This window comes from Strix uralensis, chromosome 2 (assembly GCF_047716275.1).
Source record: "Strix uralensis isolate ZFMK-TIS-50842 chromosome 2, bStrUra1, whole genome shotgun sequence".
In the NCBI taxonomy this organism is placed as follows: Eukaryota; Metazoa; Chordata; class Aves; order Strigiformes; family Strigidae; genus Strix; species Strix uralensis.
The window spans coordinates 126,965,952-126,987,515 of NC_133973.1; the positions used below are offsets into that span (position 1 = coordinate 126,965,952).

The 21,564-nt window shown below is 42.6% G+C and overlaps 1 protein-coding gene across 1 annotated transcript in view; it reads right to left on the reverse strand.

Moving 5' to 3' along the window:
• The window catches only part of HEPHL1 (hephaestin like 1), a 37,776-nt gene extending 21,737 nt beyond the window's left edge, over window positions 1–16,039 (reverse strand). Inside the window, exons 1-6 of the mRNA XM_074861049.1 lie at window positions 15,870–16,039; window positions 6,320–6,564; window positions 5,322–5,534; window positions 3,349–3,528; window positions 1,616–1,870; window positions 423–591 (exon numbers count right to left, since the gene is read on the reverse strand). Coding sequence (XP_074717150.1) covers window positions 423–591; window positions 1,616–1,870; window positions 3,349–3,528; window positions 5,322–5,534; window positions 6,320–6,564; window positions 15,870–16,039 — 1,232 coding nt within the window. The remainder of the gene's footprint in view (window positions 1–422; window positions 592–1,615; window positions 1,871–3,348; window positions 3,529–5,321; window positions 5,535–6,319; window positions 6,565–15,869) is intronic.
• Window positions 16,040–21,564: the final 5,525 nt, after the last annotated feature.

Consider the following 21,564-nt stretch of genomic DNA (forward strand, 5'->3'; position numbering starts at 1 on the left):
TACCTATGCACAACATGTTTCTAATCCTCATAAGCTTTCCTTGGAGATACTGTAATGCAATTCATCTTCATCAGTAATTACAGGAGGAAAAAATCTACCATTATGGCACCTCTGAGATACATGACTGTAAGTGTGAAAGCTGCCTGAGGAGTTTCAATGTGGGGTCATTAACTCTGTTGAACTTTGCATACCTCACCAGGGCTTGCTTTCTCCATGGACTTAATGGAGCAAGATAAGTGCTTCCAGAAGGCAACTCTGAGTATCACAGTTATGAATCTATCTTCCCGACAAGGTTGTTTAAATCCCTGCCCCTTTCAATTAAAATTAATAACAGTGCTGGACCTAGCCCTGGTGAATCACTGGGGAAGTCTCACCCAGACTCCTGAAATTAAAACACAACAGGAGAGGACAAGAAAGCTTACCTGCCAGTGGCGTTTAAACCCTGCCCAGTGAATTTATCATAACCGTCAGGTCCATAATTCCAGAGCACTTCTTCAGCAGCGATATAGTATCTTCTCTTGTGACTGAGTGGTAAAGGCCGTGACAGGTTTTTCTGGCAGATCTGAACATCATATAATGCCTCCATGCCACCTGGGATGAGAAACAGTCTGGAGACAGTCCTTGGGCAGCTGTGGAGTTAACAATCTCATGGATACAAATGCACATTCAAAATGCTCTAGGAGCTACATGGACTGGAAACAATTACTAGGGTAAATTTCTATTTTTAAAGACTTTCTCTGCCTAGGCTGGGCCAGATGCTAGCACCCTTCTCTTGCAAGCTGGTACTTTATGCCACAGGTGAAACCCACTGACATCAATGACACTCTTTAGTAGGTTTATTTATTCAATTCCTTAAACTAGGTAAGGATGGCAGAATTATTTTGGAGGTCAGAGGGACTCCTGAAGTGTGCAAAATTATATCATCTGCCCTTGATTTCCATTGAGATAGAGGTTGGTTATTACCACACTGAACATATTTGTTGCTTGCCAGAATCAAGTTGTTTTGCCTGATGCAAATCTCACTGAAATCAATGTGCAAGTTCTTAAAAGAAAAATTCTCCCAAGTCATCTCTGATATAATTATACATAGCCTGCTGTCATGAGACCTAGTTTATTATATGTGCTTTCAGGTTCTCGCATCACACCACACAAATATCACAACATCATCATCAAATTCCTTCACATAAAGCTTTCTAAAAACACCGCCAATTTTTGTCTGATTTCTGTAAAGAAAAAAGCTATGACGTGTTCAGCTGGCATGATTGTTCTTTATGTGTAAGTACTTATCTACAACAAAAAGTGATGATGAAGACTTCTCGTTCATCAAAGTCTCCATTTTACATAGACAGCGTGGTGGCAGTACTGGGTCTAGCAAGCCTTCCTCATATGAATTACACAGCTAAGTCATTCATACTAGCTGAAGATTTGGCCCAACATGCATAATTTCCACTGGTGACTAAAGTCATATTCATGATAAAATAGTTCCAAAGTGTTCAGTTAGTCACAAAAAAAGTGTCAAACCCTGCTTCCTCTGGAATTATCTCTCAGTTTTCTTTTCCAAGGGTAATAGAGGCTGGAACTTCTGAAAGGATCAGGGAGATCTATAGCAGCATACCTCGTAAGTGTTCATTAACCTGGCACGTTATCAGCCACCTCCCAGGGTTCCCAGGAGTCATCTCCGCTGTGATGAATGTTGCTGGGAACAGACCGATGACATCTGCCCTTTGGTCTCTGTTAGTGAACGTGTGTCCATAGAAATATGCGGCGTGGATATCTATCTCGCTTCCCATGCCAAACAAGTGCCAGGACATGGAGGTGTCAGCACACATCTCCAAGACGGGGAGATTGCCATAAATATAACCATTAATAGCTAAAAACAAAAGTATGAGACTTTATGAGAGGTGAAAGAGAAGTGCCAAATGCCTCTGACCCCATTTCTAAGGATGATCCTTTCCTGGCACAGAAAAGACACTGTCTGAATGTTCACACTGAATAAGTCCCTCAAAGGCTCCTTGATGAGGAGTAACATTTTGAACACACAGATTACAGCTCTGGATGATCAAATGGCCCAAATTCTCTGGCTGGGTCTCTGAAAAACTTCTTGGGTGATATCTACATGTTGCAAAGGCTAAGTCATTACCGAAAGGCCCTGATAAAGAAGTTAACTTGTTCTGCAGCTATTTAGCATGTCTGAAATCTATTTCCTCTTATTCTGAGTCATAAATATACCATTATATGCCAGGCTTAAGCAATTTAGATTTGAAAATTACAGTATCAGTCAAATCAGACTAGTCAGCTCTCTCTTCCTCAGCTTCCACACCTGACAATGTATCAGGACATGAGGAGAATGAGACTCATATTTTGCAAAATATTTTAGCTCCTAGGCTCTATGGAACAACCAAAATACAGTGAAATATCTGGATTTATCTTCTTACACCAGATCTCCAAATGGCATAAAGTACTATTGGCCAATGGATCTGAAGGGCAGGAGTGGTTACACCAATCAGCCCACCATCCGCAAGGGCTTTTGAGAAATGCTGGACTCTTCCAAAACACACATCTCAAAGTGCTCGGCAAATTGCTTTTCTATTTTCACAGATGGTCAAACAGTCACCAAATGGCTTAAATCTGTTGCCTAAGATAAAAAGCTAAACAAGTGGCAGAGCTGGACTTGAAAGCCAAATCTCCTTTCTGCAAACCAGTGTGTTGTGTTGTACCCACGCTGGACTTGCTTGAGGCCCAGAGGAGGGCCATGAAGATGATCAGGGGCTTGGAGCACCTCCCCTGTGAGGACAGGCTGAGAGAGTTGGGGTTGTTCGGCCTGGAGAAGAAAAGGGTCCAGGGAGACCTTAGAGTGGCCTTCCAGTACTTGAAAGGGGCTACAGGAAAGATGGGGAGGGACTCTTTATCAGGGAGTGTAGGGATAGGACAATGGGTAATGGTTTTAAACTGAAAGAGGGCAGATTTAGATTAGATATAAGGAAGAAATTCTTTACTGTGAGGGTGGTGAGACACTGGCACAGGTTGCCCAGAGAAGTTGTGGATACCCCTTCCTTGTAAGTGTCTAAGGCCAGGTTGGACGGGGCTTTGAGCAACCTGATCTAGTGGAAGACGTTGCTGCCCATGGCAGGTGGGTTGGAATTATATGTTCTTTAAAGTCCCTTCCAACCCAAACCATTCTATGACTCTATGATTTAGGAAGAGGCTTGTTATCACACAGTACTTCAACATCCTGACCCATTCCTTGCTGACACAAAGGAGAGACATCACAAGGGACAGAAAGTCCACTGAAATGAAAAGACCCTGGTCACTGCTGTAGGTCACCATTTTCTCAAGAGTCCTGCTCACCGTGCATTCGGTTGCTGGTCTGGAAACCTTCATCCTCTTTGTCAACTGTTGCCGGTTCTAAGCAAAAGGTGTTTATATTCTCATCGAGGTACCAGCTGAAGTTTTCATCTACAATGCTAAACATCAGGGCAAAAGCATTAACAGCACCAGTCCCTTCTATTGAGGTCTCATCTGCAGTTCCTAAATTGCAAACGAAAAGGAAAGTGATAAAAAAAGCCTTGGAGGGGATTGAATTTAAAAGTGACAATAACTTTGGAGCACTCAAGAAAATACAGTGCTCTGCCCCTGATCTATAGGGCAGGATGAATCTCACCTAATTTTGCTCTTCTAAGACATCTTGACCCCTCTCCAACAGCCTTTAAGAGACAAGTGCCTCCAGAAGGCAGTTCATCTCATCTCAGTCAAGCTGATACTTCAGGCTCTCTTTGATCTGACATAAGCACAAGTACCTGCCAATATCTGTGGTCCCATTTTCCCCATCTTTGGCCCACTGCACCCAACCCTGCCCTTTAGTCAGTGTTAACATCTGTGTGCCTACACAGTGAGCCAGGTCATGGGCTTGATCCAGCCAGAAACCAGAAATTTTGACCAGAAATTAAGGAGAAGCAAGTGGTAGCCTGCATTTCTGTTGCATTGAAGCGACTGATGAACCATACCCTCAGAATGGCCGACTAAATGTGGTTCATTCTCCATGGACTAACAAGGAAGCCTCAGCAATTATCTAGGACTAGATCCTTAAATTTTAAAAGCCTGAAGGCAGAATGCATATAATTTATTCAGGCTAAGTTCAGCATCATTATGAGTGACCACTTGGGGAACAACCTTAAACTATAAGAGTAGTGATACTGAGTAGTCTATTATTAACCATTGGCAGGTTTAGACTTCATCTCATCATCCAGTCTAGCTCTAAACCCATGAAAATCTTTGCTCCCCCTGTCTCCTACGGGAGGGAGCCACAGAGCCTTTCTGTCAGTCCTGTAAGAAGCCACCCACTGCTGCTGGACAGAGGACTACAGCAATAGCATCATGCAGATATCAGCCTTGATGAATTTAAGATCAAACATACAGATAACCTGACCTTTCAGGCTAGGATTGTTTTGAATGTGCTACTTCCTAGCTTCATGTATTATCGCATAGTTATTGGCTCAGTTCAGGCAGTTCTGCAGATTTCAAAGTCTCTCCAGGACAATAACATTCCGAGACATTTTAATTGTGTGAATAAAGCTGGAGACCAGGCCTATCCTTTCCATGTTGAAGACTTTCTCTTCTTCATGTTTCACATATATTCTCTGTATATAAAATCAGGGCTGATTTTGTACTGTGGTATGTACTGGAAAGAGGTGGCAGAGTTATACATGCCCAGGGGAGAGGGGACGACGGCTCAGCTGATAGAGGATAGAGGGCTGGTGCAGGGTCCCTATGGCTCCAGCACAAAATTAGCAGGCTATAAAGTACACGGGACAGGCTGTCACCTCAGCTGTTCAGTGCAGATTCCCATATGGTTGTGATGTACAACTTGTGAGCAAAAATAAATATATAATCTCTATGGGGAAAAAAATGACAAAGAATGTTGGGGTTTCAAATATGTAAATTCCAATGCCGAAGTCACCCGCCCAGCCCTAATTTAATTTCCTGGGCAATGAGTACTTCGCTTGTCCTGAAATGATCCCAGTTTGGGAACATTTCTTTTTGGTCTCAGCCACAACTGCCTGGCCACAGAGCATGCTGCAGTCCCTCCACCAGCCGAGGCAAATCTCTTCTGAAGCCAAAGGGGAGCAGGAAGGGGGTTGTCCCAGAGCTACAATACCTACCCTGGGATGCTCCTGGAATGGCCCAGCTATTCCTTGCCCCTTTTTATGGGCTATGTAGGGATAGACTCTAGACCATCATGTTTATACCTGTAAGCAAAAATGACTGTTAAGATGCCAAGCTTGGCAGAGGGGCTTGCTTTATCAGTGCTTCTAGCTCAGTACCTTTTTTACAAACCAGCAGTGGCCCAATTAAACCAGATGCAATATCTCTTGGTGTGTCAATGTGAGAATGGTAAATCCAAGTCAAGCAGTTTGAGTCTGCCAAAGTTGGGGAATAATCTTTCCTTACTGGCCATGTGTACGTGTAATTTCCACCAGGAACAACAAAGTCATCCTCTTTGCTTTTACCTCCGGTTCCATCAGGGTAAAGTGCTCCTAGTACATTAAAAGGAAAAAGGAAGCTTTTAGACCCACCTTAACTGTTTTCCTTAAATAAATTTGTAATTTCATCTACTTTATCACAGATTTATAAAATAATAATAACACTCACAAACACAGAATGACTGAGAAATTGTGAAAAAAATCAGAAGTTCTGGTAAAACAATCAAAAAAATGTTGAGAGTTAAAATCCATTATTTCTCAGTAGACAAATCTTTAAAAATTGATTAACAGGCTCTAGTTTTTCCTTGGCTCTTTACTCTTATCTTTCATCTACACATTTTGTCAGCTAATATTGTGTATCTTCTCACAGAAAACTGATGAGAGCAATGAATGTAGGAAAATCTATACAGTCCTCTAACCAAAATACTCATGCATAGGTTTTGGATTCTGAAAATTAAATCATGCCTGTTATAGCCCTACAGAGAGGAAAACATTTACTTACAAGAACTCCATCTATTCAGACAGGCTAGTAGTAGAAGGAAGGAGGGAAGATGCTTTGGTGACTTATTATTCAGGAAAATAATTCAGGAAAAAAGACCCACCTAACCTGTTTCGGTACTGGATTTATCCCAGGCGTCGAAGGTTTGTGGCAAAAAGTTTTAAGAGACGAAGGAGTTCCTGGTTTTAGTCATCAGCTGCAATTACTGATGAGTTTATGAGAGGGTGATCTAAAGTCCTCTGATGTCAATGTCCAGAACAATAAATACTTGGATAAACTTTTAGCCATGATATTAGCTACTCCAGGGAAAAAGGAGAGGAAAAGGCAAACCAGCTTTTACCTTCAGAGTCCTTGTCATAGAAGACCCCATGTGGATGCACAGAATATGGGCGGGAAGCAAAGTTTTTTAGATGGACGATAAAGACATCCTCTTCTTCTGCCTTCAGGACTGGCCCAAGGAACCCCAGCCAGGCTGCTTTGGGAATCTCCTGGGAGTAAGTGTCATCTGTGAATTGCCTAAAAATAGCCTTTTTGTACACACGTCCTATCCGGTTGGCTCCTCTTGTCACATACACACTTGCAAACCTAGTGTTGGGGAGGGAAAAAAATTTAGAGACAAAAGAACCCCTTTAAGATTTGATCAAATAACTGATGCTTCCAGTGCAGATAAATAGTTTCCCGGGACTCATCACATAGCTGGTGGAATAAATGCTGAGGAGTAAACCTGGACAGTGCTAACAGGGTCCAAGTCCCTTTCTGTATCGTAACAGCCATCCTACTTGCAGGTCTGATCTTTAGCACAGTTACTACAAGTCTTCACTTGAGGGCTAGCCACTCAGACCTTTCTGTACAGCTTTAGAAGCTTCTCCCTTTTTTGAAGGTTGGAAACCTCACATCTGAAAGCATGACCGTTGAGAAGGAAAAGAAAACCAAACTGTTTTTTTAAAGCCAATAAGAGCAATTCTAATCAACTAGTTTGACACCCCAGAAGAGTAGCATGAAATATTTTTTTCATCAAACACATCATTTCTACATTCCAGAGTCTATGTTTATAGCAACTTCAAGTGATGGAGAGACTACCATATGGTCAGAGCTTGACATATTATAGCTATTAAATACCTACTCCCTTCGAATCCTGAATTGCATTTGTAGTCTAATATCATCTAGCTCCACACTCCAACCACTGGTTCCCATCAAGCCTCTCTCAGATCAAAGAAGCCACATACCATCAAGAGCTTCTTTTCTATGCAGGCACTTGCATAAGTTTTTATTAATTGACTAAATTGCCTCCTACCCTTTTTCTGGACAAATCAAGTACACTGACATTCTTTATACCACAAATCTTTCCCAATGCTCCTTTCTGAAAGCATTGTCTATCTCTTTTGAAGTCTGAACACAAGAACTTCACACAATAGGCAAGTAATATTCCAGCTAAAACCAGAGGTGTTCCCAGTCAATATTTCTTACACAACTGGAAATTAGTTTTGCCCTTTTAACTGTAATGTCATACTGGCAACCCATGTTCATCCCATCTGTTATGATATAAAATCTTGTTCTACTTCTCTCCAGGTTACAGCTAACAAGTATGATACAAAATCTTCATCCTTAAATATCCCACACAAAGAGGGCAGAAATGAGCCCCTTTGCTACACAATCTGCAGTGGACTGTAGGACCAATTTCACCACAGTTGACTGCTCCATGAGTTTTTGCATCCACTGAAGATTGATTGAACTTTCATGCTTCCTAACAAACTCATAAAAAAGCTGATCTAAATTTTCCTGAAGTATCACTGGCAGAAATATAGCTATTTCATACTTATAGTGAGTTTTTGTGACTGGTCAGTTCACCTGCTTGAACCCATTTTGTTTAGGTTCTTTTGTGCAGTGCCAGCAACCTAAGTGTTGGATGTCACATGAGTTGAAAGGTATTATTTGCTATAATTTCTTCACCATAAAATCCACTGCTCCTCCTTTTCAAGCCATCTCTGCTTGACACCATAACTCACAACATCCCTTATCTGTGGTCATTACACCTCTGTGACCACTGTCTAAACCAGATCCCTGAAGTGATCCAGATATAAAAGCCTCCATAAAGAACATTTTTTCATTTGAAAAATGTGCTTTATAACAAACCAAGAGCTATTTTGGCACAAATAAAAACATTGCCAATGATACTGCTGTGGCAGAAACAGTTGGCTAGGATGGAGGGGAAGGGACAGAAGCTTCTCAGTCTGCTTCTTCACAGAATAATGTATGTCAGATAAATACATCCCAAAAGTGTGGTTAAGGAATAAGTTGCCAAGAAGTCTGGATTTTCAGTGAATTAGCAGGTCTGTGGTAACTGTCTGAGTGCACAGCAAGATCTGGCAAGTCACACCACGCTCACCGAGAAGATACCTTCCACTGCCTGGGGGAAAGAGCTGCTCCAAGAGCCCTTACCACAGAGTAGTAGTTGGTGTCAGTAGTAGTGCAGTGTAAATGCACACGCTTCCTTACCTCATGGCGATGTATTCATGTGGCTATACCCTAAATCAAATAATAAACTGATTTTTTAAATGGTTTATAAGAAATTTTCTCCAGAAAAAAATCAAATAGATTTCTTTTTCAGAAAGTACTTATTTTCAGGAGATATTTTTCAGCAGAATTTTTTCCATTTTCATCAGACACCAAATATTTTAAATGAGGTGCTGCAGTGGCACCATGCTTTCCCCATGATGACAGTGCCCTTATGCCCTTGGCTTTCTGGCCAGACAACACTGCACACTCTCCCCTAACTTCACACCCATGGGATACATTGTCTCTCTTGCAGAAGAACTGTATCCCAGAAAAATGCTCTTCTTGATGAGGCTTTGTGAAATGCTTGATATGAGCCTAACTCCTTTAAATGTATAGATCAGGGATCCCAAAATCCAGTTAGTTGTTGAAGTTCAAGAAATCACACTGAGAAAACCCTGTAGGTTTAGGCACCTTTCTCAGTGCCTAAAGCCATGCTGTAGCATCTCTGTTGGCTACATTTGTGCCTGTCTCCTACTTAAAGCCATCTAGGAGTCAGAAAAAGAAATCTTTTTAGTGCCAGCTTTCTGAAAGGAGGCCCATTCAAATCCTCCACCCGTTCAGAGCTGCAGAGCCCACTGTCAGTGCAATGGGTATTGGCTGCAGCCAGTCACAATGTAGGTGATACCCTTCTGTGCAGGGCATCAGGCAATGCAGGAGTCATGGAGCCAGAAAGGCATCACAGCACGAAAGGAGCAACCTGGCCTCTTGGCCCTGTTTAATTATGAGAGTGCTTAATCATTGTCCAAAAGAAAATGACCGATCAGCTCTGGGAAAAAAGTCCTACATGCCACTGATGCCCTTGCGGTTGCGTTACAGACTCAGGCTCTTTCACAGCTTCCTTTCCTTCTAGATCCACACTCTCCAAAGGGCAGAATAGTTTTCTACCCTAAATGCCCTCATGCTTGGGAGTTTTTTGGAGGGCAGACAGTTCAGCCTCACTCCTCCTTCTGCCTGGAAGGGGTAGAGCTCAGTTCTTCTACCTACACAGAAATGTGTATTTTCAGCATGTCCTTTTGGTTGCCCTCAGTACCCAAAAACCAAGCACACTGGTTGCGAGTCCCACTCTAAGTGTCCAGACTGCCCCATTTCATCCAGGAGGACTTTTGGGTGCCCACTTCAGCCTTGCAAGTAGTTGGTAGCTCTGCGCCTCTTTACAAGTGTTGCTGTGCTGCATGTTACAGCGCTTAAAGTCTTTTGCAGAAAGACTACCCACACTGGAGCTAATGTTATCAGCCACAGGAAGCTCACAGAAAGGATGCATGGGTGTGAATGACTTGAATGACTGCTCCTCTCTACTCCCAGATGTCTGGATAATGGGCATGTGGCCATACCGTGGGGCTGGTACCTCTACCCAGTGCCACAGTGCAGCCACCAGATGTGTCAGAGGGAGCTGGCACAGTCTCAGTGCCACGGCACGTGCTGCTCCGTCAGTGGGACACAGAGGTTTCCCCCTGTACCTTTTCTTTTTTTCAATGAGAGCTTCTTCTCAGTGCACCATGAAGTCTCTGCTGCCAGTGCCATTTATAGTAGTGCATCTCCCACCCTGCAGTTCCTTACCACCCATCTCCAGAGTTCCTTGGAGATTTTCTTGGCTTCAGGATAGTGTCCTGCTGACCTCTCATTTCCTGTCTTTGACAACAGTTCTCAAACACCGTTCCCCATCTTCTTGTGATAGCATCTGCTTCCTTGGGAAACACTTCACATTTTCAGTCACTGAGTTAAACATCTCCTTCAACTACATCTCCTGTTTCATTCTTTTCCACCCACTGACTTTCCAATATGTTATTGCAGTAGTGGCTTCTCCAAATGCTGTAATGGTTAAACACATGCAATTCTTTGAATCTGCCTTTGTCTCTTTCTTCCAGTGGTCACAATGTGCCTATTTTACTAGGCATCCCCTGTCAGAATGTCTCCTATCTGTCATTCCTCTCTTGTCACAAGAAGATAAATCTTCTCCCTACTTTTTCATGTTCCCTTGCTCACTTCAAACTGTTTCATTCTCCTGGTGGCTTTGTGATATGGCTGCCTGAACCTCTTCCATCTTTCTGGTCTTGTGCAGATGTAAGAGCTGTTCTTCTAAATCTTGCCTATCTATCTCCCTCCAACTCAGTTGTCAGTCTGCACTTCATGTACAGGAAGTCACGATGATCATCCAGTCCCACTTCTTATAGGAAAGGGTAATACTCCATCCTCTGGAGCTGTACCCATGCAAGCTTCCTAAATTCCCTCCTTCATCTCCTCCAGTCAGGCCAGTCTTGAGGTTACATATAGAGGTAAGCAGGCTTGTGGATCAGGGCGTAAAACATCTTGTTCAGACTAAGAAAACCATGCAAATCCTGCCTTTATTTCTGTGTCTGATTTCATTTTGCCAGTTGACCAGTCTCAGCAGTTCTTAAACTCCAAGAAAAGTTGGCAGTGCACATGAGTGGGACAAGGAGTTATTAATAGGGAATTAACTCTAATTCCTTAAAGTAAGTATTAACATAATTACAGACATCCATCTCCCTGCAGTGATGAGCACTCCAACTCTTCCAAGTGAAAGAGTAAAACAAGAGTGTCACGTAGGTTCTACTTCAAATCAAGACTAGACATGCAGTTAATCTGCCATCTCAGGGTAGGACCACAAGTTAGGGTAGGACCATGAGTTAAGTGTAATTTCTACACCTATTTCTTTTATCACATAGAAAAAGTATTTTGCCAACATTTTTACTGTCTTTATGTAACCTTTGATCTTAAGAAACAGAGCTACAACCTAACAGAGGTTATTTTTTTCAAGAAGTGCTTACAGGAGTACTATGTTACAGTGTGAAGTAAGAAATGGAAAGAGCTATATGTTGTGCATGGTCAAACAAACAGCTCCTCAGTAGACTGGAGCTAGATCCCTCGCTGATACAATTTCAAAGCCTACTGAGTTTGTCACTGTAATCACCACTGAAAACTCAGCACTTCGAATAACTAACAGATGTGGAGTCCCAAATATTCTCCTGCAGTTAACATGCCCAATAGCCACTGTACGCTTCTGGATGCAACTGTCAGCAAATGTTAACTTTCTTTTATTACCATTGTTCAACTAAAGTACTATAGATTTTACACTGATAACCATTTAAGCAACTGTCTTTATGGGTTTGTTCCCTAAAATCTGTTGGTGGTGAAACCTTCCTTACTCTCTACCCTCTCTAGATACTCCATGGCTGGGTTTATAATAGGTTTGTTTCCCCAGAGTTCTCTATTCTTCCTGTGGCTGGAGTAAGTCAGGACAGTGCCCATGGCTCCAGGCTGCCTCAGTCATTTTAACCCCTGGGTCACGTAACCTGTTCAGGATAACCCTCTGCCAAACCATGACTCACATGCCAAGGCCAATGCAATGTTCTAGAGGGATGGCCAGTGGAGGGGGACCAGTGGTGCCAGCTCACATTTGTAGATGGTGCCCCGACCACAAAGCATTAAACAACAAAGTAAGTTGTGTGTCTTCAAAAGAGAGACACACAGTGTCCTCAAAGGATGTTTTAGGCCTTTTCTGACCCACATGAGCCACAGAAGAGGTCAATCAAACCCATAAAATCTTAAACGAAGTTCTGAGGTGTCACTGGTTAAGTGTGGCTATAATGGTTTCTCTCCTAGAATAAACTTCTGCTTCACCTGAAGTAAATAACAAAACTCCTCTCAGGCTTCATTCAAGCTAGGTTTTCACCTCGAATGTGTTTTTGATGTTGACCCTTCCCACAGTGATCATCTCTGCTGATGCAATTGGGTCATTTGGCCGCATGATGACTCAGCCATTAGTTTAGCATCTCTGACGACAGTTTCACTGTCATTTATCTGGGTGGGATCTCCTCATAGACAAATTGCACAAACTGTGTTTGATGCTGTGGTATCAAAAAACACCCGTTAGTGTTGGTGGGTGCAAGACTTGGCCCAGATAAAAGTAGGATTGGTGGCCTAAAGAGAAGGGATGAGCTACTACATCAGGCAAGACTTAATAACATCTACCACCAGCGGAGCAAGATTTAAGTGTCCATCACATAAACTAGCCCCAAATTAATTTACAGGGATTATCAAACAAACTCTGATCCTGAGGGCTGAGCCGCAATAGGGAGGGAAAGACTGATGTATGTCAAGCCACAAGACCTAGGTGTATTTTTCTCTTGAAGGGCCATTGCCTATGTGACCATTAAAGGGAACAGGCAATGTCTGAGCTCACGCTCCTACTGCAGCAATATTCATGCCCTAACCCACAAAATCTCACTGGGATCTGCAGCAATTCCAGCAGCACTGACAGCACCTTGCACTCTCTATGTCAAGACCACCATGGTTTAATGTCAACTCTTTCACCAGTTATATTAGGTGGAAGGGGATACTGAACACCTTCCCAGATTTCCTGTACTCAGTGGCCATAATTTGGATCTGTCCAAAGTCCTGTGTGCTTCAGAAAATGTCAGCTTAATTTTTGAAGGAAGAACCGGGAGTGAAATATCTTGGTTTCATTCATAAGACTCCAAATTACAAGAATTAGTGGAACAGCTCGAGGCTTCAAGTAGACAAGATAAATGGCAGAAGCAAACAGCCTCATTACTCTCTTTACATAAGAAGCACTGATGCACAGCAAGATACTTGCACTGTGCAAGCAGCAGGCTGGCCCTTGAGCACTGCAGCAATGTAAGGCATAATAAAAATTAACATCCAAGCAGAATAGTTATGGTAACACAGGCCTGCTTTTGGGTTAATCAGCTCTGACGAGAGGCAGCCTTTTCAGCTCACACCCAGGGAGCTGCTGATGCAGGTCTGTGGCTCCTGGCTCGGGAGGCAGCTCACTCAGCACCAGCACAGCGGGAACTGAGCAGTGTAGCCATGCCTGGTGCCAGAACCAGCTCACCTGATTTCCAACCCCGTGTCTCAGCTACTGAAGTCTGCTTTCTCCTCTTTTCTGCTAAAAACTAAAGGCCGAGGAAGGTATTATTTGGCACAGCAACACTGAAAATCATCTCTTAAATCTCACTATCTGATCCAGGTAACGCAACAATTTCCATTAGACACTTGCCGATTCAGCATTTTTATTAAGTAGTGAAGAATAAGTGGTTTTGATTATATCTCTGTGGGCTAGCTGGAATCAAAGGGAGCATTCCTTTATGTGTGTGCACGAACTCTTTTAAAGATAATCAGTTTGTCTGCAACCTCTTTATCTTCACTTCCCTATCAATAAAGCTGGGATAATGCCCCATCAAATGAGTGCTGTGAGGATGCATCACAAGGTGAGAAGTGCTAGGCTCAGCGAGCCTGAGCATCGCTGCTTCTGAACACAGCTGGTTCAAAATGCATTCCTGTCCCTACCTAGGAGCTGATCTTTAAACTTTGTTTATGGAACTATATTTTTGACAGGAATGGATATATCCACAGGAACCAATTAATTAGCTGAAAGGTAACCCATTAGAATACTGCTTTAAATTTGCGTTAGAGATTGTCCTAAAGAGCTAAATAGTCAAAATAGCTATTGCTGGTTCACTATTTAGTCCACATGCTTATGCGGACACACTATCATTCCAGAATACAGCACTTTATTCTGGGTCAACTCAATACAGTTTGGAAATGGAGTAAATTAGTTACAAGAATCACTTTATTATTCTGCACACAGGGAGTTCATTGCAAACAGCTCCCCAGCTTTGAATGTATAGTCTCCATTAAAATCCTCTGTGGGTAAACCCTTTGGAATTAACAATCTGTAATTATTACATTACAGCGATGACTGAAGACATAAGCTATCTTCCCTCCCTGTCGTGACATGTAAAGGCATCGCATTTATGTCACAGACTTTAAAATAAACGTGCCACTTGATTTTCAGGGAGCACAAAGTGCAGACAGCGTTAAAAGTACAATTTACAGAACAGATTCCAGTCTCTCTTTGGTATTGGGGTGGATTTACAAGTAGCTGTCCTTCACTTAAAGCTGAACTATTTTTAGTGAGAAGTCCTCCAGGTCAGGAAGTGGAGAAAGTTATCCTCCGCTAAAGGAAGTAGGGAAGTGAGAAATTCAAGTATTTAACACAACTGAAGAATAACCTTTCCAGCAAAGCTTGTTTTCATGGGTTGGGAACAAACCCTGAATTCTACCTAAAAAGGTAACACCCATTGACTTGGATGCTATCTGGGACCTCTAGTTGTTAAGAGCATAAGCATAAATTTGTGTTGAAAAATAAAATTCTTTCTTGCCTCCTGCTTGTGGAAAAATAATTTCCTCTATGAAATCCAACTGAGAGTGATTCTGAAATTACTGGCCACTAGAGAAAAGTCCAGCATTGCTTGGGATTTCCTGAAAAGTCAGAAAGGACGTTTCCATTTCTAACTCTCAGGACATAACATCCAGCTCCTAGTATGCCTCCGTACATCAGGACTTCCTCACTTGCTCAGAGCTCCCACCCCAACCCCAAGCCTAGACTGAGAGTAAGGACACCCAAACTATCTCTAGGGTGTCAAAGATATTAATTAAATCTTAAAAATATTCCCATACATGTTTGAAGACCACACTATAGAGAGGCACCAAGGATCTGTGCCATCCCCATCCAATGTCCAGGCCAACTCTCCTGGTGTGGGAGAGACACGCGGCCAACCCCAGCACTGCAGGCATGAGAACAGATGTCACTTTTCCACTGGTCAAGGCACAATCCATCACAGTGTTTACCTATGGACTCCAGTTTCAGCACAGGTGATCACTGGGAATTCAGTGTGACCAGCCACTGTTGTATAGTTAAGCACTTATCTAAATGGATTTCCTAAATGGAGGTCTCCACAGCTGAATACATTGCAGGGATATACGGACCATCTACTTGTATCATCTCATTCGTAGGTACTATACACATCTTAATTTTACAATGTCATACTAAGCCCCCCAACTTTTATCTCTCAGAGGGAGAAAACTTACAATATTTTGCCAGTTAAACAGACTTTTATGTCTTATTCCAAAGAGCTGTGCTTGACTGTGGCAAGTTGCAATTTGCCTTTGGACAACAAGTCTCAGAAATACCTGCATCTCCATGAAACACACACAGGGGATTTTGAGCCCACTACCACTACTACCCACTACTTTTTTGACAAATATCTGTTCCTTAATGTCACCTTCAAATACACACTATCTACCTCCTTGCTTAATCAACCATGACAGAAGAGAAGTCAACCAAAGTCTACTCTTGCCTTGAAGCTAAAATCCTGCTTATGACAACATCATTGGAAGAAAAACAAGAAAAAGGCCATCTTAAGACATCTACAGCAACATTAGCCCCCTTAGTCAATTTTCTTTGGAACTGTCAATACATCTCCAATTTATCAGAGTGCCCAGTAACTTACTTGTCCTCTAAGAGGTTTTCTCCTGTGATCAGATTTTTCCCAGACGGTGCATAGTCCCAGTTCTCTTCCACAATCCCAAGATAATAGGTTCTGGTCTTTGTTTCCACCACTGCAAACAGCCAGAAGAACCCAAGAGCACAAAGGCAGCCACCACACTGCACGGGAGGCATTTGTAGTTGTGACTGCAAGGCTGGCAGCGGGCAGGCAACAGCAGGATGCACCACAAAGAGCTCACCCCTCCCTCCCAGCCCTTGACAAGTTATAAATAAGGAGTGGACAGAGCAAAGCTCCTCCTTTTCAGCAGGTTAGGACTGGGATAGGTAGAGAGCCCAGCTATGCAGAGCAGGGCTAGGGAGGAGGTTGCTGTCATGGCAGGACCTTTGCCAATCCGTCAGTGAATGCATAAGTTGCTCACTTACCTGTCCAGGCTAGACCAAATTGGTGGTTTTTGGAACTCTGAACGTTTTTTTGTCCTCCTTTTTCCAGACTAGGTGGTATGGCATATTGGGGCAGGGGTTTTTTTTAGTGTTTTTGCCATTCCTGTCAAAACCCTTTTTTAAAAATTATTTTTCATTTTATCATGTCTGTGATTTTGGGAGCTGTCATCTTCCTGCCTTCATTGGGTTTTTTCAGTGACATGATACTAGGTTGTAATCCAGCATTATCAGTGACAGACAAAGAATTTGCCAGTAACTCTCTAATTTCTAGGATTTTCTGATACATTTATTAATATTACAAGTGATCTGAATATATTCAGTTTTAGAGTGCCCAAAATAAGGCCCTTTTTACAAACATTTCTGGAAATTAGAGCCCTTGTAAAGTCTTTCCATTTGGATACCTAAGAATTGAGACACACAGAGATCACCCTTTTATTAACCTTGGTAATTAACGTGCCCACGTAGCTCTCTAGAAAATCAGTCCCTCCCTTTATAGCTTAACTTCCTCTAAGAGGACGTCTCTACTGCCATCTTGGTAAAGCCAAGTGTAAACCTATACAAGTATGACACAATATGATATTCTAAACCACTTAGGAAACATCCCCAAGAAAATCACCTAGGTGGCAAGACACTTTGCAAAATCATACTGCTGTCTTACTAATTTTTAACCAACTAAAGATATAAAAATTTGCAGTTCTGGAATACAGCATTACTCTTGAGACTCACTGAGAGTTTTAACAGCTGTGAAACTCCCCTTTCAGCTCCAGAACCATCTGACTTCTTCCCATTGAAGCTAATGATTACTCATGACTAGGGGCACAAGAGGCTTCACAAACGATTTTGGTAGCCACAGGTTTCACGTCATCAGTCAAGATCTAGCTCAGTGATGTGAATGTGGTTTTATGCGGCAGTCCCATGTGGTTCACCCTCTGGCATGCGACAGCAACAGCTACACATACTGTCAGCTGTGCCAAACGCCTCTCTCCGTCACTGGTGTGCAGGTGTCTCTGAAGTCATACAGCGAATAACTCCAAAAGCAGATGAGGTTCACAGCAGCCCAGCCTCCAGCCCCCCAGACTGTGGCAGGTCTCATCTAAATTAAGAGACAAGACACACAGACACACAGAGTATCTTACTAAAGAAGCCTTCAGTTTCTTTAGGCTACGCTTTGCATCTATTTAGCTACAAGGACTGAAGCCCAGTATACGTGGGTAAAGATCCAGTCAGACAGTTGTAAATGGTCAGCATAACATAGCTGTACAAGCCAGAGTCCCTCAGCTGTAAGCTTTTCTCTGATACATGCTGATGTTCATTATCTCAGGCTGGTTAACTGATGAACAATGAGAAGGAGAAGTGATAGGGCAATACAGATGTTGTACAGAGACCCTGATCCTCAGAAGTGGCACCCACAGATTTCCTGATAACTTTGAAGACCTTGCTCATCTCTTCATTATTCTGCTGCAAACCACACACTGCCCAACCTCTTGGCCTCTCATGTTAATCTACATCCTCTCTTCCAAAATACCAGTACTTAGAAATCATCTCCCTTTTCCAATACTTTGTTGTATCACTTGGTTACTCAAATGATGCCAACTAATAGTACTGTGACTCTAAAAGGCATAATTAGAAAGCAAAAGAAAAGACAATTACTGCAGGACAGGCAGAGGCTTTGACAGCTGGTGGCACAGCTATCAAACATGCAACTGTGGTGGGACTGATGGGACAGTTGGTGGGCTATGAAGCTGTGAAAAGGCCAAGGTAACACTTGGAGGTTAACAGGACTCCACTGTGATATTTGCATATGGCCTGGGACCATGCAGCCTCCTGCAGTGAGTACTTCCATTGCCCAGAGTAGCTGTCCTGAGCCCAGGCAAGCTACAGACTTCATCTCTTGTCACACAAGCACCTGAGTTTACAGAACTGGGTGCCTGTTATGCAAATATTCATTGTCATAAAGTAGTAAGGGGTTTGTATTTGAATAGGAAATCTGTTTATTTAAAGGGTAACGTGCACTTTGAATGAGATTGTATAGAGTTCAATTGTTTAAATCAGACATTTGCATGGCATTAGAGATATTTAAAGACCACGTACAGGGCCAATTTCATCTAGAAAGTTCTTCTATGGCCTGTTTGGGTTTTTTGTAACTAAATAATTCTATTATATGTTTAACATAAATCTATATATATGTGGATTGATACAATTCAAGTGCATCGAGCTAATGGGGAATAGGAAGGGGCAGTGTCCAATTCTGAGCTGGCACCTGACTGCATTATAGAATTTAAATAATAATAGTGTTATGTCCTAGTTTTTCTATTGCTTCTTATGTGCCCAGGATTGGGTCCTGGTTGCTTTCTTGCTAGAATATCTATTCAAAATTCAAATACAAAGTTAATTTATTTGTCTATTACTGTAAAATTATTTTTGTAACAGGAATAATGTGTGGGCATTAGCACCCTATATCAGCAATGTGTTGTAAGCCTGGTAAACGCCTTAGCTTGGCTTCAGCATTTACTAGATCTAGCAACTTGTATACCCTTTGCATCTACACATTAACACTTAATTACCTTGTCACATCATTAAACCCAGGCACATTTACATTCCGGAGAGGTGCTGTGGGCATGACTCAGAAAAAGATGAAAGAACAGCTGTTTTGCCCTTGCATCAGGAAAATTTCTGGGAAGCTCCCCTCAGGCAGTGAGGTAATGGGATTAAATTTGTCGCTTTGTTCAGAATCCTTTCAGCAAAAGGGTTCACTCTGACACTTTCTGTCCCACTGAAGGCTAAAATTAGTGCATGGCTGGGTTTCGAAGTTTTGTAATGAGGAGCAATGTTCATAGGTCTGAAGAGTGAACACCTTGAGTACCAGTTTGTGAATGAGCCCTGAAACATCACCAATGGATCTTTCTTTTTAAGTAAGTACATCAAGAATGATTGCAATCATTAGCTTAAGTTAATCCACTAAAGCCCTGACTTGTGCCAACTAATGTTAGTGAATTAACTAGAATACCTAAATTAACCTGGCAATGGCCATAAGGTCAGTGGAGAGAGATGCTGGATGTGCTGATCTTCTGCAGTTCCTTGAAATTAGGCAACATGAGTTCAGTGATGAGCACTTTATTCAGACTGCCTACTACTGAAATCCAGCTTGCATTCGCCATTGAGCAGATGATGAGCTGATGTTCAAGCAGAATGACTACCCTGTTCCCTCTGCTGCTTCTTGATAGTAGTAGAGTTCCCATTTGTAGACAGTCCTTCCTGGTCCCTCTGCTATGTTGGTTTTGTGTCTGCAGTGCAATCCAGGCTGGGGAATTAGTCTGTTTCCAGCATAAGATTACCCTTTGGTATTGCCACCAAACCTGGAGCTGTGCCTGTAGTGACCATCCCAGAGTGATGGGTAAAGCTGTGGGAACTGGGGTAAATCTGTGGGAACTGAGGTAAAGCTGGGAACTATGGTAAAGCCTGTGGTAAAGCTAGGAACTGAGTTACACCCTCACAAGTTTCACATCACTCATTTGACCAAGCCATCCTCCCGCTTCATCAGTTTTCCCACACTCTCCAGCCACGAACACGTATTGAATACAAAAGCCTCACAGTATATCTGCGAAAAACAATTTCTATTTCTATTTCTTTTCTATTTCACTTTCTAATCAATTTCTATTTCACTTTCTAATCATTTTCTGAGTTGCAGCAGTAGTGAGCAGAAGGCAAACCTCATGTTATAGTTAACCTCATGTTACAATGATAATCACACAAGGTGTATCTGAATTATTAATCTGAATTTCGGCTTGACATAGTGCTTAGGGATATGGTGTAGTTGAGAACAGTCAGTGTTAGGTTAATGGTTGGACTAGATGATCTTCAAAGTCTTTTCCAACCTAGATGATTCTGTGATTCTGTGAACTACTTGAATCTTTTGAGTTCACACAGGTAGGTTGAAAATCTCAAAAACCATCTGCCCTCCAAGGCAGACACCGCTTCTATTTGCAATCCTGGATAGGGCTTTGGTAAGAAAGGCTTCCTTGGCATATACAGCACTTCCCAGGAGTACTCCAAGTCTGAGCGCTGTAACTGTTAGAGGCAGAAAGACAAAAAAGACTCTGAAACTCCAAGAATAACAAGGGTCTGAAATCAGTGAGGATATTAGAAGGGCAGCTGTGGCCTATATTAGAGGTGGTCCAGTGTGTACCTGACTCACATCTGCCCAGAAGTCTTTGTGGCAGGACGGAGACTGAACTCAGCCCTCCAGATTCCCATGTCAGAGCCCTGGGGTTGCCCTCCAGCCATTTGGGCTCAGTCCATGCACCCAGCTCAGTCAGGATCACCACTGGACATTCACCACAGTGGTTCTCTGAACATCATTAGGGCAGAATAATTTTCTCTGTACATCTCTGTGCAGATGCTCCCCTTGCAGAGCAGCTACTTTGGTACATTACCAGTTGTGGACAAATCTTGAGCCAAGCTGTGAAATGGAAAAGAGGGCTCCTGTTATATCAGAAGCAGCCCGCTGATCCTTTCTTCTCCATCATGGGTTTGAGCCAAACCCTACATCTGCCACATGGACAACACAGGGTGATACTGTAGCTGACTTACACTTTAGAGAAACTAATTATACATTGGAAAAAAAGCCACTTAAATTTGAAGATTGTAAAGAGATGTAATAATGAGAAGGAAGGCATTTAAGAGTTTACTGAAAGGAGCTGCAAGTTTGAAGAGATTATAATAAATTGCCAAATAGGCTGGGCAAGTGAGATGTGTTCAGCCTCAAAAGCCATTAAAGCAAAGCTAAAAAAAGGAAGTTTTGATCCTAATTAAGAGAAGCTTCGTGCGTGTGGTAACTCATGTAATATCTGCACTGTTAAAACAAGGCTAATACCTTGACAGAACTTCAAGGTACATTATTTATGGGTTTCTATAGTGCTGCCCATTGTAGTACCTAACAAACATGAAAGAGCTTAACTTTACATCATCACTGTGGGGCAGAGCATGTTTATTAACCCTATTATACAAATGAGGAAAGAGGAAGGCTGGGTAACTTTCAGGCGCTCGTGCAGGAAGGCAGCCCGGTGTCCTGGCTCTCCATCCAGTGCTGGAAGCAAGGCGACAGCCCTCCTGCCCCACCACCTTCCCTCTGAGCATGAGGATGGTGGAGACCAGGGTCTTGTTTCACTTTCACTGCTTATGGGAGTGACCCGGTTGCATGGTGAAACCCTTTCATACCCACATTTGCTGCCTGCTAGCAGCCAGGAGAGCCAGTGCCA